This window comes from Rhincodon typus, chromosome 15, assembly GCF_021869965.1.
Source record: "Rhincodon typus isolate 14 chromosome 15, sRhiTyp1.1, whole genome shotgun sequence".
Lineage (NCBI taxonomy): Eukaryota > Metazoa > Chordata > Chondrichthyes > Orectolobiformes > Rhincodontidae > Rhincodon > Rhincodon typus.
Genome location: NC_063346.1, coordinates 26,087,318 through 26,105,788, shown reverse-complemented (window position 1 = coordinate 26,105,788; position 18,471 = coordinate 26,087,318). Strand labels below are relative to the sequence as shown.

Below are 18,471 nucleotides of genomic sequence, written 5' to 3'. Positions count from 1 at the left end.
TTTAAACTGATATCCTACGTAATAGTAACACTTTAAGGAAACAATATACAAAATGATTAGTATTTGACGATTATTTGTGAATCTGAAGAAAGTAATTTAAAATTTGCAAACGTATAGAGTTTCCTGAACTAAGGCAGTTCACCAGACAGCAAATCGCCATTCGTCTGTTCATGACATATTTACTGAGTGCTATCATATGCTTTAAACTAAAATAATCTACTTCATTTGATACACCACGTAAATCCAGCTAAAACATTTAAATTATGCGGAGGGGAAGCTAGTATCTTTTTGAGAGAATGTAAGAGCTACTTTTTCATCTCAAATCCTAATTTATCAGGATAAACTGAAGTTGGGATCAGACTTAGTCAGTTTAGTTGCTAGTTTCAAGTAGTGCAATATTTTGGTTTGCAGGTAGTGGCTACTGTACAACAGGAATGAAAACTTTCAACACAAATTTCTTTGTCCAAGTGTGTGAATCACATGGAATCTGAGTTAGTCATTTAGCTCAGCTTGGCCTTTTTCTCTTTTGAGTACGTTGTTTTTGAAATTCGAAACTTGTAGCACAATTCATTTAAATCATTGAAAGATATAAATATTTCATAAATTCAGTGTAGGGGCTGAAAAGGAAAACTAATAATTTACGGTGGTTTTATTCCATAGAACAAATCATAATTTCAGTGGTAATAAATCTTAAATAGGATTCATCAGGATCCAATATGTTTGGTACAGAAATTCTGCTCAGAGATGTTACCTGTAAAATATACAAAACATCTCTTTTATCTTGGTGTTTCATTCCAGAAAACATAACAGACACTGATTGGTACTTTCAGTGGAAACCTTCCTCCAATATTGTCATGGGTGAGACATTTCATATTCATTTACATTTGTACTGGTATAATTTTCCTGTTGTGCATTCATTACCTGCACACACTCCCATTAATTTTGCTGTGAACAGCATGCAGCAGACTGTGTCAACATTTTTATCTAAGCCTGAAATGAAGCAAAATGGACAATTTATCAGATTTATACCACTATAGTAGCTAATTAAAAACAAATGTTCCTAGTTAGACAAGGACTGATTGCTACTGGCTGCAGATCTACAAAACCACATATAATTCTTTTCTGTTGCAAATTGAATTTTCTAGAAACTTATAAATCTGTCTGATTGAGTTACTTGAGGAAATAAAAAGGTTACAGCATTGGCCCATGCATGGTACCAAAAGCATGAAAATGGGCAATGGTTAATACTTTAATCTTCAAAGCTTTGGTGACCTAAGAGTAAAAATCCTCCACTGACACTGTAGGGACAGTTGGTGCAAATCTACTTAGTTTAGTTACAAACTGAAGAATGTTGAGGAGGAGAATAACCATGAATGATGCAGCAGAACTTTTCAGCACTGCACATTTTGCTGAAGCAAGGTCCAATCTTGTCCTTAGTGTTTTTTGTGTGTTTCAATTGTGTGAAAATGATCTGACATCTCTAATGGAACATCTGGATCACTTGGGTGCTTCCTATCCTTACTCTGCTCACTCTTTGCTCTTGTCCATGAAGGAGATTTTAAATGTGTTCCACATGAGATGATTGGATACATCAATGGTTGGCTCAGTTCTACAAAATAAAATGTCAATAATTAGGGGATGCATCTTAATAGACTTGAACATTCCCCTTATGTAAAATTTATCTTGATACCTTGATCACATGAGTGTTTTATTTCCTGATTTTTTTCCCCTCTGAAAAGAATTTAAAAGGTTTTTGGTTTTTTTTGGATACATGCAAAAATTCATCAAGGCTCCCTAGAATGCACCTTCCAAACGCTCAGCCACTTCCATCGAGAAGGACAAGAGCAGCAGATACATGGGAATCCCATCACCTGCAAGTTCCTCTCCAAGCCAGCCACTATGCTGACTTGGAAATATATCACCATTCCTTCAGTATTGCTGAGTCAAGATCCTTAACAGTACTGTCGGTATATCTACACATAATCGACTGCAGTGGTTCAAGAAGGCAGCTCACTACCACTTTCTCAACGGCCACTGTAAGCAGATCTGGGCACATACCTTAGGAAGGATATGTTGGCCAGGGAGGGAAAACAATGTACATTTACAAGAATGACAACTGGACTTCAGGGGATAAATTATCAGGAGAGATCATACAAATTTGACCTGTCATCTCTGGAATTTAGAAGATTGATGGGTGTTCTGATCAAAGTCTTCAAGATATTAACAGGAAAATATAGGTTGGATAAAGATACGCTATTTCTATTGGTTGTGGATTGTAGAACTAGAGGGCATAGTTGGAGGATTAGGGCCAGACTGTTCAGGAGTGACGTTAAGAAGAACTTCTACAGACAAAGGATTGTAGATTTTTTTGGAACTCCATAAAAGGCAGTGGATGCAGGATCAGTTGTTAATTTTAAGTCTGACATAGAAACACTTGTTAAGCAAAGGTTTTAAGGAATATGGGCCAATAGCAGGTATATGCAGTCAAACCAGAGATCAGTAATGGCTTGAAGGGATGAATGGCCTTCTCCAGTCCGTATGTACTCAGCTCTCACTCTTCAAATATACACTCAGTTTGCCCAATCTCTTCTGGGACAGTCCCACCATCCCAAACAAGTCACCTGAAAATGACTTTCACGTAAAAAATTTGGATTGCCGTTGATTGCGGAATGATGATAAATCTTCAGACACAATTTCAAATTCAGAGAAGAAACAGTTAAGAGTTCCAATATTTAAAACTTTATCAATGTGTTTCACACTAATTCATGAGAGAGATATAGAAGGTGCTGCTTTCAGCTCCAGGCACTTGACTCTTATGGACTGATGAGAGTCAGCACCACATCCTTGCAAACTTCTTCAGCAAGTGCCCCCAGCCTCTAGGTGCATACTGAGAAAAATGACCCATTATCTCAGTATAAGGGCTAGTGCTGGGTGACTGCAGCATCAATCCAGATAGGCTTTTCAAATCTGTTTGTTCAACAATTAAAACATTTAAACTCTACCCTTGTGTTTATCTCAAATTTTGCTCATCACTTATTTTTGTAAGCAGCAAACAGGCCTTAGCAACACCGTAATGTTCAACTGCCTGTTTTCAAATTTTCATAATCCAAATATGTATGCATACTAATGCAAAATTAATAAATGGCATGATCATAAAGTGAATGTTGCAAATTATTCCAAATGAAGAATTAATCAAACAGTGAGCTACTTTTAAAATATATATTTTAGTTAATCCTCATTAAAAATCCATAGCGTGTGTAACTTAATAACAACTTGAATTTTTACGGTATAAGAATAGGCTATTCAGTGAGCAATATTATTGAGTGATCATTCAATGCCTTTATATCCCTGTATCCCTCAACATCTTCGGAATGATCTCTACTCAGTGACAGGCTTTCAGAGCCCTATATGGCAGAGAATTTCAAAGATTCCAAAGCCACTGAGTAATCTTGGTCCTACATGGTGACCCCTTATTTTGAAATGGTACCAGGGGAAATGTCTTACCTGAATCTACTTTGTCTATACCTTTAAGTATTTTGTAACTTTTGTGAGATTAACTCTCAGTCTTCAAAACTCTGCAGAACACAGGCCCAATTTGCCCAATCTGTGCTCCCAGGACTATCCATTCATCCTAGGAACAAGTCTGGTAAATGTTTATCACACTCCCTCTAAGGCAATAACATCCTTAATTCAAGGGGACCAAAGCTACATGGAATGTTACAGATGTGGTCTAACCAAGATTCTATGCAAGCGAAGCAAGATCTCACTACTCCTGTGCTCAAATCATTTTGTGATAAAGGCTAACATTCCATTATCCTCCTTAATTGCTTGCTGCATATGAGCGTTAGTCTTCAGTGACTTATTAACAATGGCATCCAAGTCCCTTTGTACTTGTACTCTTTCGAATTTCTTACCATTTAAGTCACACTCTGTACATCTGTTTCTTCTACCAAAATGGAAAACATCACATTTTTTCCACATTTTATTCCATTGGACCAGTCATTTCACATGACTGTTTATTGAATGGTTTGAAGCTGACTCCACATTTGTAACAATTACTTCCTTACAGCATATGTGGTATTTGACACAGTTAGCATCTGAGTTTCAAACAGCCAGCGTAGACACGGCTGTCTCAGTGAACAACTTCTGTGCAGTAGCCATGCTATGGGAACTCTGCCACTAGAATGGCGGAGGCCAAAAAACCTATAGGTCTGTGAGTATGACTTTGGTTGTGGGTAAATTGTTGGAGGTGATTATAAGAGCTAGGATTTTTGGACATTTGGAGAAGCAAAAATTGATTAGGGATATTCAGCACGGTTTTGTGCGAGGAAAATCATGTCTCACAAACTTGATTGAGTTTTTTGAGGAAGTTACCAAAAAGGTTGACGATGGCAGAGCAGTAGACATTGTTTATTTGGATTTTGGTAAAGCCTTTGACAGGATTTCACCTGGTGGACTAAATAGTAAAGTTAGATCACATGGGATTCGGTGTGAGCTTGCCAATTGGATACTTAATTGGCTTAACGGCAGGAGACAGAGGTGGAGGGTTGCTTTTCAGACTGTAGACCTTTGACCAGCGGTGTTCCACAGGGATTGGTTCTGGATCGTCTTTTGTTTGTCATTTATATATATATAATTTGGATGTGAATATAGAAGGCACTGTTAGTCAGTTTGTGGATGACACCAAAATTGATGGCATTGTAGACAGTGAAGAAGGTTTTCTAAGATTACAGAGGGATCTTGATCAAATGGGTCAATGGGCTGAAAAATGGCAGATGGAATTCAATCTGGATAAATGCAAAGTATTACATTTTGGTACAACAAACAAGGGTAGGGCTTATACGGTTAATGGTAGGGTCCTTGGTAGTGTTGTAGAACAAAGGGACCTATGGGGGTACAGATACACAATTCTTTAAAGTTTGCATCACATATAGACAGGATGGCTAAAAAAGTGTTTGGTTTGCTTGCCTTCATTGCTCAGTCCTTTAAGTATAGGAGTTGGGACATTATGTTGATGTTGTATAGGACATTGGTGAGGCCTCTTCTGAAATACTGTATCCAGTTCTGGTTGCCTAGTTATAGGAAGGATATTATCAAGCTGGAGAGGGTTCAGAAGAGATTTATCAGGACGTTGATGGGTATGGAAGGTTTGAGTTGTAAGGAAAAGGTCTGGAAAGTCTGGGACTTTCTTCACTGTGAGAGGTATAGATAGCATTGATGGTAGTTGTCTTTACCCTAACATGGGGAATTTCAAGACTAGGGGGCACATTTTTAAGGTGAGAGGACAGAGATTTAAAAAGACATAAGAAACAAGTTATTTTTTACACAGAGAGTGATTCGCATATTGAATGAACTTCCTGATGAAGTGGTGAATGCAGGTACAATTACAACATTTAAAAGACATTTGGATGGATAAATAAATAGGAAAGGTTTGGAGGAATACGGGCCAGGAACAGACAGTTGGGACTAGTTTAGTTTGGGATTCTGTTTTGCATGGACTGGTTGGACCAAAGGGTCTGTTTCAGTTCTGTATGACTCTTAAGACTCTATTTCCAGGATTAGCATTCGATGGAAATAAATTTGCATGGTTCTGGGGATCAAGTGAGGAAATGGAACCCACTGGATTTCTCTCTGGGAACCACGTGGACTGGATAGGCATATTTCTTGGTGGTGTAAATGACTCTGTGACTCCATAAGAAAGGAAGCTGGCCAGCAGAGTTTTGGTCTAGTAACAGTAACAAAAATATGAACAAAGTTTTCAGCCTTAAGAATAGAACAAAATCATAATATTCTGGTATATAATCTGGCAGTTACCTTATTTTTCTTCCATTTTGAGGTTCAACCTTACATAACCGAATAAGTATTGAAAATAAAACTTCTGCTTAGCTAATGACTAAGAACTGCATAGAGGGAAGAAATGTGATAACGGGGCATGAGAGATGAGGTACAGGAGTGGAACTAGGTTAGGTTAAGCACTAGTAAAGAGCAGCCTGACCAAACGGTTTAATTCTGTGCTGTTGCTTCTCCTGAATATTTCCTTCAAGTTTTAATTTCTGACGTGTTTCTAACGGTATGGTCACAGACTGGGTCAGTTAAATCCTTAAAATAAGCTTTCTTTTAGTTTTAATCTCATCCATTTACCTCAAGGTCCACTGCTTTTGTCATTTGTAGAAACGATTTGGATGTGAACATAGGAGGTATGGTTAGTAAGTTTGCAGATGACACTAAAGTTGGAGATGTAGTGGACAGCGAAGAATGTTACCTCAGAGTACAACGGGATCTTGATCAGATGGACCAATGGGCTGAGGAGTGGCAGATGGGGAGTTTAATTTAGTTAAATGTGAGGTGCTGCATTTTGGAAAGGTAAATCAGGGCATGACTTATACACTTAATGGTAAGATTCTGGGGTGTGTTGCTGAACAAAGAGATCTTGGAGTGCAGGGTCATAGTTCCTTGAAAGTGGAGTCACAGGTAGACAGGGTAGTGAAGAAGACGTTGGTATACTTGCCTTCTTTGGTCAGTGTATTGAGTATAGGAGTTGGGAGGTCAGGTTGCAGCTGTACAGGACATCGGTTAGGCCATGTTTGGAGTATTGTGTGCAGTTCTGGTCTCCCTCCTATAGGAAGGATGTTGTAAAACTAGAAAGGATTCAGGAAAGATGTACGAGTATGTTGTCAGGGTTGTAGGGTTTGAGCTATAGGGAGAGGCTGAATAGGCTTGGGCTATTTTCTCTGGAACATTGGAGGCGGAGGGGTGACCTTATAGAGTGTTATAAAATCCTGAGGGGCATGGATAGGGAAAATAGACAAGGTCTTTTCCCCAGGGTTGGAGAGTTCAAAACTAGAGGGCATAGATTTAAGGTGACAGGATAAAGATATTAAAGGGACTTAAGCGGCAATGTTTTCATGCAGAAGGTAGTGCGTGTGTGGAATGTACTGCCAGAGGCTGGTACGATTACAACATTTAAAAGGGATCTGGATGGGTATATGAATGGAAAGGGTTCAGAGGGGTATGGGCCAAATGCTAGCAAATGGGACTAGATTTATACAGGATACCTGATTGGCATGGATCAGTTGGACTGACGGGTCTGTTTCATGCTATATATCTCTGTGACTCTAAATCATTGCTTTTGAGTTTTAGTCTTCATATAAATGTAGTTATAATTTCAGTTCTGTCTCAGAATGGAGTAGTGCTGAGTGGGGCTAGACAGTTCAACATGTACTTACTGACACTAACCTGTAGATGAATCACGTGATGGATTCTCGTCATCAGAATCGGCAAACACCTCTGCAAGTTCCTGATCAGACATGTCTGTGAGTTCAGTCAGATCCATGAGGTCGAAGTGTACCTCAAGAGATGAGACACTGCTGAGAGGCTCTGTGAATAAACAAATTAGAATTGTATGCAAATATGCAAAAAATGTACTTTGGTAGTAAGTTCGCAGATGACACCAAAGTTGGAGATGTAGTGGACAGTGAAGAACGTTACCTCAGAGTACAACGGGATGTTGATCAGATGGGCCAATGGGCTGAGGATTGGCAGATGGAGTTTAATTTAGATAAATGTGAGATGCAGCATTTTGGAAAAGCAAATCAGGGCATGACTTATACACTTAACAGAGGACCAGCATACTGCTGCCCAATCTATGAAACATTGCTATATAAAACATAGATTTATCATTGCTCACCGTTGAATTCTGTGCAGATTGAAAAGATGTCATAGAACTATGATTGACAATAGACATTGCTCATTTTTGTCATTATCTTGTGTGTTCCACCCACCTATTTGTGGTGTGCGCTGCACTTCTCTGTGATGGGAGACAGGGATGGTGAAATCTATCTTATTGCAGCTAAATTGTGTTAACCTACGTGTCAGGGGGCAGAGATGTGATCTATATTGGGTAGTTCCACATCTGCAGGATAATTGCAGCATCTCAGGCTAATTCCCAAAACGATTCATAGAAGTGCATGCAACTGTTTCCCTTCCAACTGCAGTTCCTCTCACTGTTATTCACTGTGAAGTACCAGTGGGATGCAGTATGCCCTATACCTGAGAGTGAATTGGCTCTCACACGCTCTACTACATGATAGTTGTCAGGATCTGCTCCTACACCACTATCTCCTCTATCTTGTCATGCCTTGTTCTCAGCCCTTCACATATTTTATACACCGCCTCTTGATTTGAAGGCAGATGTGGTACAAAAGGTGCAGACGTATTCATGGGATTTTGTCTGTGAAAGTGCAACTCCACGGAATATTGGCTACATCAATGTTTTCATAGTGTTGATGGGTGCTGGACAAGGGGTTTAACTGAATGTAGCAGTATCTGTGTTGCTAGGTTCTGGATAGTATGTCTCTCAGCTCCTGTAAAAGGATAGTGTGACTCTTATGGAAGAACTAGCCAGTCTGATGTTGTCTTTCCTGTGCCATTATCAGAAACCACTTCTGGTGAATGCACATTGAATCCCCATTCTCTCAGATTGGAAAAGGGATCAGCAACACCTCCCTTCACATCAGACTTGACTATTTAACAAATACTTTTTACCAATGTTTGTTAAAGAAGAGGAGACTGTTGTAGAGGGGAAGATGATAAAATTATCGCATCAGGTGAAAATCCATAGGAAGTATGTAGTTGGACAGCTCACAACACTTAAACTGGTTAGGGTGTCTGGTTTAAGGTGGGCTTCACCCAGATTGCTGAAGAAAAACAAAGGAAGAGTTTGAATAATCTTCTAATCTTCTCCAGACATAGGAGAGCACCCACAGCATCAAAGAGTGACAGATAAGACACCCTTATTCAAGAAAGGTCAGAGGGACATTCCTAGTAACGACAGGCTTGTCAGTTTTATATTAGTGGGTAAGATTTTAGAAACAATAAAAAGGGAAAAAGACAACAGGCATTTGGAGGGAATGAGTTAAATAGATTAAGGCAGCATAGATTTGAGAAAAGCAAATCACGCTCAACTAATCTAACTTTTTGTGAAGTGACAGAGAACTTTAAAAAATGGAATGCAATGACTGTTATCTATTTGAATCTTAAGAAAGTGATTTTTAAAGTAACATATATTGTTAACCACATTAAAGGCTGGTTAACAATATTGAGACCTCATGGAATAGGAGGATCAGTGTTGGTTGAATGAAAGATTTAGCTTATGGACAGAATACATGTCAATGGAAATGGTAACTTTTAAGAGTGACAGATACTTACATTCCCTAAGGCTGCGATCAATACTTTTTGACATTATTATGGTTATTAGTATAAAGTAAAATTCCAAAATTTGCCAACAATACCAAACTTTTGAGGTGTAACAAATAAGGAGAATGATATAAATCAACTGCAAAAGGACAAAGATAAACTAGGGTTAGTAGGAACTGCAGATGCTGGAGAATCCGAGACAACAAGGTGCAGGGCTGGATGAACACAGCAGGCCAAGCAGCATCATAGGAGCAGAGAGGCTTGGGTAATTGGCAGACAAGTGGAAATGGAATTTAACATAGAGAATGTGAAGGTGATGCATTTTCCAGGGCCGATAGGAAGAGGAATAGATTTAATGGCACAATTCTAAAGAGTGAAGAGGGACGTATGGATCTGGGGATTCATGTGCATAGATCTAAGAAGGTGCAGGACATATTAAGAGTTATTAACAAAGAATATTGGACTTCGGGCTTCATGAATGAAGGTATTGAATAGAAAAATCATGCAAAGTTCCGGTCAGACCAAAGAAAGTGCTGTTTCACTGCATTGTAGGGAGGGTGTGAAGGTCCTTGAGATGATCAAGAGAAAATTTATGAGAATGGTTTCAAGGATGATGTTGCCAGGATTGGAGGGTTTGAGCTATAGGGAGAGGCTGAATTGGCTAGGGCTATTTTCCCTGGACTGCCAGAGGCTGACTGGTAACCTTATAGAGGTTTATAAAATCATGAGGGGCATAGATAGGGAAAATAGACAAGATCTTTTCCCTGGTGTGGGGGAGTCCAACACTAGAGGGCATAGGTTTAAGGTGAGAGGAAAAAGATTTAAACTCTATGACTCTTTCAGGGCTATTAGCTCCAGTTAAATTAAAGAAATTAGAATTTCTCTCATCGAGAAAAAGGAGATTGTAAAGATATTTGATAGACTGTGCAACAGTTTTACAGGTCTCAATAAAGTAGACAAAATAAAGCTGTTCCCATTTGCTGATACACAGATTAAGAAACACAGATTAAAGGTTTTGTACAACAGATGCAGTGGGGAATAGTAGAAAGATTTTCTTCCATAGTGATTGATAATGATCTCAAACTCCACAGCTATTCAACATTCCAAAGAAAAATGTAATAAATAAGAAGAAATAAACTTGCAGGGCTATGGGAACAGAACAGAGGAATCAGACTGACTGCTCTACTATACAGAAAGCCAGCATGGACCTCATAGGCAAACTTTACTCATTCTGTGTCAATAGATGTGAAGCTGGAAAAGCACAGCAGGTTAGGCATCCAAACAGCAGGAGAGTCAACATCTCAGGCCAAAACCTTTTGTCAGGACTGGGGAGGGGAAAAGGAGCCCAGACATAAATGGAGGGAATGGTGTTGGGCTAGGGGAAGGGTAGGTGCATTGGTGATAGGTGGATGCAGGTAGGATGTTATCATGATTGGTCAGTGGGAAGGGTGGAGCGAATAGGTCCGTAGGAAGATGGACAGGTTAGGTCAGGTCAGGGAGGCAAGGAGGAGGGGGAAGGCTAGACATGGGATAAGGCTGGCAGTGGAGGGATTTTGAAGCTGGTGAAGTCAATATTCAGGCCAAAAGGCAAAATATCAGATGTAGTTCCTCCAGTTTACGTTTGGCCTCACTCTGATAGTGGAGGAGGCCAAGGATGGACATGTCGTCAGGGGAATGGGAGGGGAAATTAAAACAGACGGCAACCAGAAGGTCAGGTTGGTTGTTGAGTGCAGAGCGCAGACGCTCTGTGAACTGGTCCCCGAGTCTGCATTTTGTCTCCCTGATATACAGGAGATCACATTGGGAGCAACAGATACAACAGATCAAGTTGGATGAAGTGCAGGTGAATCTCTGCCGGATCTGGAAGGATTGTTTGGGGCTTTGCACCTCTTGTGGTTGCAGGGAAAGGTATCGGGTGTGATGGAGAAGTTTGTGGGGAGTATTGAGCTGACGAGGGTGTCGCGGAATGAACGATGCCCGCGAAAAGTGGTCGGGGTGGGGAGGGAAGTATCTTTTTGGTGAGATAGATAGGTTAGGAATTTCACCATAGCTGGTATCTCTCATGGTCATCATTAGACTCTTTCATTTCATATATTTATCGAATTCAAATTCCACCATCTGCTGTGGCAGGATTAGAACCTGGGTCCCCAAAACATTATTGAGAGTCTCTGGGTTAACAGTCCAGCAATAATACTGGAGGAATAACACCTGATATTTTGCCTTGGGAGCTTATAGCCCAATGGCCCAGCCCCACCCCTCTCCTTATATTTACTTCTGGGCTCCCCTCCCCTCCCCGCCCCCTCCCCAGTCCTGACGAAGGATTTCAGCCCGAAATGTTGACTTTCCTGCTCCTCTGATGCTGCCTGGCCTTCTGTGCTTTTCCAGCTTCACATCTATTGACTCTGGCTTCTAGCATCTGCAGTGCTTACTGTCTCCTTTACTCATTCTGTGCCAGGATTACTGTATGATTTAAATTTCTGTATTAAATTGAGATAAGAGATGGACACGAATTGAAAATTGGGAAATTAGTACCAAAATAGAAGTGTGACCTGAGTACTGCTAAACTATAAACAAGCTATATTTACAAACACGAAATACAAGGGACAGAATAATAAGAATTAAAAGAACAATAGCAGCACTGATGGGCAAGTGGGTAAGTGATATGAAAGACAGAAGCTGTGAATGATTGTTTTTAAAACGAGATGAAGGTACAAGGTATCCCACTGGTTGGTGTTAGGACTGTAAGTTTTCTTGATATATTACAAAGTCCTAGATTTGGGTGTGCATTTCAAAGTTTGTGGATGACACAAAATTTGAAAATATTGTGGGCTGCAAGAAGGATAGTAATAGACTTCAAGCGTGCACAGACAGGGAAATGGCAGACGAAATTTAATACAGAGAACAGCAAATGACACATTTTGATAGGAAGAATGAGGAAGTGCGATATAAATTAAAGGATACAATTCGAAGTCAAATGCAGGAGCACAGGAACTTGCGCAAATTGTATAAATCGCTAAAGGAGGCACAACAGATTGAGAAAGCTGCTAATAAGACAAACAAGATCCTGAGCTTTAGAATTAGGGATGTAGGCCCAGATTTTTGCCATGACAATGAGTATCTCCCCTGCGGCAATAACAGAGGATGTCTGGAATCCTAAATTATACCCTCAAACCAGACATTTCCCATCAGGAGGTGTGATGGGATTGGGGTGATCCATAGTTTACACATGTATGTTTTGTGATGGTTAGCCCAGTTAAGAACAAGTCTGTTCTCAGTGCATTTTCTTTTGATAGCCAGGGTATCCCTTTGGAAAGCTGAGATATCTCTGTGGAAGTCCTAGGTCACCTTGGAGAACTGGTCAGGTATTGTCACATGCCCTTTGTGTGTAAAAGGTACACAAACCCCTTGACCTGTCCAACTTGTCAAGATGTCAAAATATTTTTATGAATGAGAGTGCTTTTATCAATACAGTGTAATCTGTAATAAAGAACTTTTAGCAATTTCTCCTGCGTGTTTGTTACTTGGGGATTCTGGGTGAGTTGGGATAGGTGAAGGGGGCAAGGGTATTGGAGTGGTAGTGGGCATAGGGGTAAGAGGGTTGGTGGTGATGGATGGAGGTCATTAGGTGGTATGGTTTGGTATGGATGTGGTGGTGAGTAGGACTGCAAGAATGTTTTATATTGTTTTATTTTAATTTCTGGACACAAAGCCAGAGAGCCCCAAGCAGATTTCCCTTCTTGCGAACTGGCAGCCTCCTCAGCTTTTTCCAGGTCACCTGGCCCGATTCCCAAGCCAGTTTGCAGCCCACTTCCCGACAATGCCGGGAAAAACCAGTAAAAGCACAGTAACACTTTGAAATGAACATTTCACTTGTAATGGAGCACTGTTCTGAGGGATATAAAACAAGTACAGAATGCGGCATAGTTTCACAAGTTTTATTGGCTTTTCCCTTTGGGTGGGAAGTGTGGGCAGACATTTTAAAAGTTCACATTTATAAAGCTAGGTTTCTCTTGACCCGTGCACAATCAGAAAATGAAAATTGGGTCATGTAGAGTTAAAAAAAGTAAGATGATACAATGACAGAAAACACTGGATCCCTCTTTCCTGGAGTTCTGTGCTGACTTTTGGGAGCACATTTTAGGAAGAATGTGAGCCATTATAGAGGGTGAAGAAAATATTCTCAGGAATGGTTCTGGGAATGGGAAACTTCAGCCATTAGATGAGATAACAGAAGTTGAGCTCTTCTCATCGAAGAAAAGAAGATTACGAGGAGATTTGACAGAGGTACTCATAGTGATGACAGACATGGAGTAGCAGTTCCCATTGGCAGAATGATCCTAAATCAGCAGGCAATGATTTAAAGTGATTGGCAAAAGTAGTAATGGCGACATAAGGAAAATGTTTTGTTACACAGCAAGTGTTTAGAACCTGGAATGCACTGCTTGAGGGTATGGAGAAGGCATATCGCCTTCAAAATAGAACTGGGAAGTTATCTGAAGAGAAAATAAAATTGCAGGGGAAAATGTCACGGCAGTGAGCCAAACTGGGTTGGTTTACAGAGAGCTAGCACACATACTACAGGCCAAATGGTCTCCTTTTGCTCTCTAAATGATTCTATTTTAAAAATTATTTGTTGGCGAATATTGCACTGGTTGTCCAAAACTTCAGGTTTATCTGAACTATCAAAAAAGTCAAAATCTTTAGCCTGAATAATTTACCTTCATAAAGCTGGAATATTCTTCAGAAAGTTATCAAGGACTTAGGGTACAGAATGGTTTGAACTGAAGATTGTCATCTTGACATTATTCGAGCAGAAAAGCTGAGCTTGTTCTCTCCACGGCAATCAAGGCTAAGGAGTGATTTGATAAAGGGGTTCAAAACTGTCATAGTTTCAACATAGTTTTGAAATAAAGTGAAACTTTTCAATGGGAGAAAGATAGGTAAATCTGGTTAAGGTAATTAACCTGGTAATTTAAGGTAATTGATGAAAGAAGCAAAGGCACAGTTACATAATTTCACACAGCAAGTTTTTGTGATCTGGAGTACACTGCCTGAATGGATAGTGGGGATGAATTACTTGCTGCAGTATTCCTAGCCTCTGACCTGCTCTGGCAGCCACTGTATTTATATTAGGACAGTTCATACATACGCCTTCTCTCTACCACCTGCAGCAGCCCTGATGTGGAAATTGGGATCCCGTCTTCCTCCTCAGCAACAGCAATGTGAGACTCAGAATTAGCTGACTCGTCTTGACCCTTTGGTTTCTTTGGACTCTGTTTGCTTTTGTCAAACTCTCCTACTTTGGGAGGTGAGGGAAAGAAGAAAATATATTAATTTAAAAATGCATAAACATTTCACCCATCAATCCCACCTTCATTGCTCTAAAGTGATTCTAGGTTCACCCAAACCATCTTTTAAACTCCCTCCATGTCAATCGCTCTGGTCACACCATTTATGAAGTCGGTCTCATGCTTTCTTGTATATGTGTGTGTTCGGTGGGAACTGGATCATTTACTTATTTGATGTCAGAAAGTGACATGGGGATAATTGATTGTGTCTGACTTTCTCTGCAGAGAGAATTTATAAAACACTGTGATTCTGGTCAGCATATAATAGACCAAATTTATGTAAAGTGTGCACACATACAGAATGAATGCAGTTAGAGAGCTTATCTATACGTGTATCGAGTTTTGTGTGATTATAGATAATGAGCTTGTGTGGAGGGGCTTTTTTCAATTCAAAATGTGTGCTGTGTTAATGCATATATGTTGTGTGGGAAGTGTGTGTGTGTGCATTTGCATGCGTGCGCTTGCGTGAATATAGAGTGTCCATATTGCAGAAACCTCAGTGTACAAATCGTTTGTGTAAAGCAATTTCTGTCGGACTTGCCTCCATCTGGTAGGGGTGGTAACTAATTAATTTCTCAGCTCGTAACTCATTAAATATTGACAGCTGCTTTGGCAGCAAGAACATAATGGTGTGTTGCCAATATATAACTGCACTACATGGCATGAAGGAAAAGATCAAATATAATCCTCTCACATTTCAGTGATAATACAAAGAAACCATAGTAACAAAGGTTAAATATATTAAAGTCCAAAAGAAAAACAAATAAAACCACACAAAGTAGGATGATAAAAGCAGCAGTATACAAGACCAAATATATAATCCTTTTCTTCTGTACTGCTGATAAGGTTACTAGGAAGAAAATTTTAGTAATTTAATATTCCTTTGCCTCAGGCAAAAATTATCTATACAACTTACTAAACACGTAAAAACCTCTCTGTCTTTGTCATAATGTTAAATAGATAAGCTATAAATGTGCTTCAGAGTTTAATGAACATGTTATTAGTGCAAGTAAAATCATAATCCTTTAAGAACACCTTCTCTAAAGCATTAGCAGGTATTTATTGGTAAAATATGCAAAGGTTTGCAGTGTATTGGCTATTTTTTAAAACAATGAATATGCTAAAATTGTGAAATACTGAAAAGCACTTAAGGTTTGCTGATATCTGTGAAAAGAAAATATAGACATAGGTCCTTAGTACTTTTTATTCTAGTTCATAGATCATCAAATCCCTACTGTGTGGAAACAGGCCCTTCGGCTCAACTAGTCCACACTGACCCCAGAGCATCCCACCCACCCAGACCCATCCCCCTATAACTCACACATCCCTGAACAGTATGGGCAATTTAGCATGGCCAATCTATCTAGCCTGCACATCTTTGGACTGTGGGAGGAAACCGGAACACCCAGAGAAAGCCTACACAGACATGGGGAGAATGTGCAAACTCCACACAGGCAGTCACCTGAGGGTGGAACTGAACCCAGGTCTCTGGCACTGTGAGGTAGCAGTGCTAACCACCGTGCCACCCATAGTTAGTAAATGTCTGAGATATATGAAAACCCAACAGCACACGAAATACTCTCCAAACTCCAGGCTACTGAGAAATACGCATAGGCAGAATTTTGTTTACCTGATATAGAGCAAATATGTTCTCACAGAAACTGGAGTCGGCTGGAATTGAATTGTGGGAACATTCCTAATTTCCAGTGATTGGATTTCTCCCTCCAGGTCTCAATAATGAGGTATAATGGCTGGTCACTATCAAACGGCATCCTGGAGAACTGCAATTCACTGGGCCGAGGTACCAGATTTTCACACGTACCACTCATGGTTATACATACCTACATTTCCACCCCCAGATCTGTTATTTGGAGCCTTTTTGACCCCCAGAAAAATCTTCCTAATTTCAATCCTGTCTCCAAGAAGGTCACTGTTTGTTCCTCATTAAATTACATGGAAGCATGACCCCTTGCTACATGATAGGGGAGGTGCAGGAGGCATTGGCCTAGTGGTATTATCACTTATCTATTAATCCAGAAACACAGATAATATTCTGGGGATCCGGCAGATGGTTGAGTTTGAATTCAATTTTTTAAAAAGTCTGAAATTAAGAGTTTAATGATGACTAGGAAACCATTGTCGATTATCAGAAAACCCATCTGGTTCACTAATGACATTAAGGGAAGGTAACTGCCATCCTTACCTAATCTGGCCGAAAAGACTCCAGACGCTCAGCAATGTGGTTGACTTTTAATTGCCCTCTGAGCATTTAGGGATGGGCAATAAATATTGACCAACCAGAATTGCCCACATCCTACGTATGAATTTTTTTAAAAAGCAGACAGTAGAATTCTACGTGAATACGCAGTGTGCAGTACAGTTCATCATAAAATGTGAAGGATTTACTACCGTCCTCTGTCCCAATGTATGGGAGTGCACCGTACGATGAAGGACAAGCAGCAGTTGCTTGACTGTCTGCAACTTAATAGCGAAAATCATAATCTCTAATGCTGACAAACTGGTCTATGTCCAAAATGTTAACTTATAGAAATGGATCCAAGTTACAGGAAGCAGGCTATTAAGTCCACCCAGTGCCTGACAGCATTTATTCTCCAGGTCAACATGTGGTCCTAATCATATTTACCTGGATTGCTCCCATTTCTCTTCATGAAGCCATCCAATGTAATCTTGACTTGCTGGAAGTGAATTTCAGTCTCACAACTCTCTAAATGCAACTCTCTTGTTCTAATTCTATTACAATTAATCTTGTATCAACAACTAGTTCTAGACCACTCGATTACTGGAAATATTTTCTGTGTGCTACATACTCTCCAATGGTTCAAAACCATTTCTGATATTATTCTGTAATCTTTGTTATTTTAATAAAATACTCCCATTTTTAAATTAATAATCAAATTTCTATTTCCTCATAGCAGGCAATATCCAACAGAACCTGTATTGTGTTCTCACTGAGGGCTTAATGTCATTGCTAAATAGTGAGGATCCCAATTCTACATACCAGTCTTATTAAGATTCTACATACATTTATTGTTATTTATGGTTTGTACCTCTAGTGCTAAAGATTTTTATTGACTTTGTTTACTGTCTCATCTACCTGATTTTTCATCTTTATTACCCTGTGAACCTGTGTGTCCAAATCCCACTGCTCTTCCACAGCACTGAGTGCTTTCATTCAGAATGTAATGTTTGCCTTTCCTTTTTTCACCAAAATGTATCACCTCAAATCTAATGACAGTGACACTGAATTCCATCTGTCTTTCTTTTTAGCTTTTTCCTCATTTTGTCAATATTCCTTTACAGCTTCCTTTGGTCTACAAATGAGCTGTATTTTATATTTTGGTAGCTTCTGTAAATTTTGACGTCACTTTCCTTAAGACTGTATCCAAATTCTTAACATTCACAAATACATAGAGTAACAGAACCAACCCTAAACTGAATCCAGTGAAATGTCGCTATCTTAATCCAATGACTCGAGAAACCCTAGAAATCTCGTTATCTTAATCCAATGACTCTAGAAACTCTAGAAAGGAGAAACTGTATGGATAGGCTAGTTACCTACACACCTCAGATCTTCTGTAGGCTTCTACTTCATCAGCTAAGCTGCTTGCACAAAGCCAGTACAAATATGCAGCTTAGGATTCAATGATACCAATTATAACTTTAACTCCAGCTTGGATATGGAAGCCATTACAGTTGCTTGCTTGACTGAACCAAATCAGAAGATCCAGACTTAAAGAGAGTGAGAAAAATATATGTTTTTCTTTGTGGAGATAGAAGATCCCCACAAGGGAAGACTAGATCTTTCCAAACTGTTGCTCTCTTTTTGGCAGGTATTAACATCAGGCCTTTGACAACAAGGTGCAGGGCTGGATGAACACAGCAGGCCAAGCAGCATCATAGGAGCAGA

The 18,471-nt window shown here is 39.7% G+C and overlaps 1 protein-coding gene across 2 annotated transcripts in view; it reads right to left on the bottom strand.

The window, feature by feature from the left end:
* dbndd1 (dysbindin domain containing 1) overlaps positions 1 to 18,471 on the bottom strand; it is a 31,724-nt gene continuing 13,253 nt past the window's right edge. The window contains exons 2-4 of one of the 2 annotated variants that reach the window (XM_048605920.1): positions 14,345 to 14,494; positions 7,237 to 7,377; positions 1 to 1,609 (exon numbers count right to left, since the gene is read on the bottom strand). In XM_048605920.1, the coding sequence (XP_048461877.1) occupies positions 1,434 to 1,609; positions 7,237 to 7,377; positions 14,345 to 14,494 (467 nt within the window). In that variant the 3' untranslated portion in view covers positions 1 to 1,433. The remainder of the gene's footprint in view (positions 1,610 to 7,236; positions 7,378 to 14,344; positions 14,495 to 18,471) is intronic. The other variant, XM_020515440.2, reaches the window with a different exon arrangement.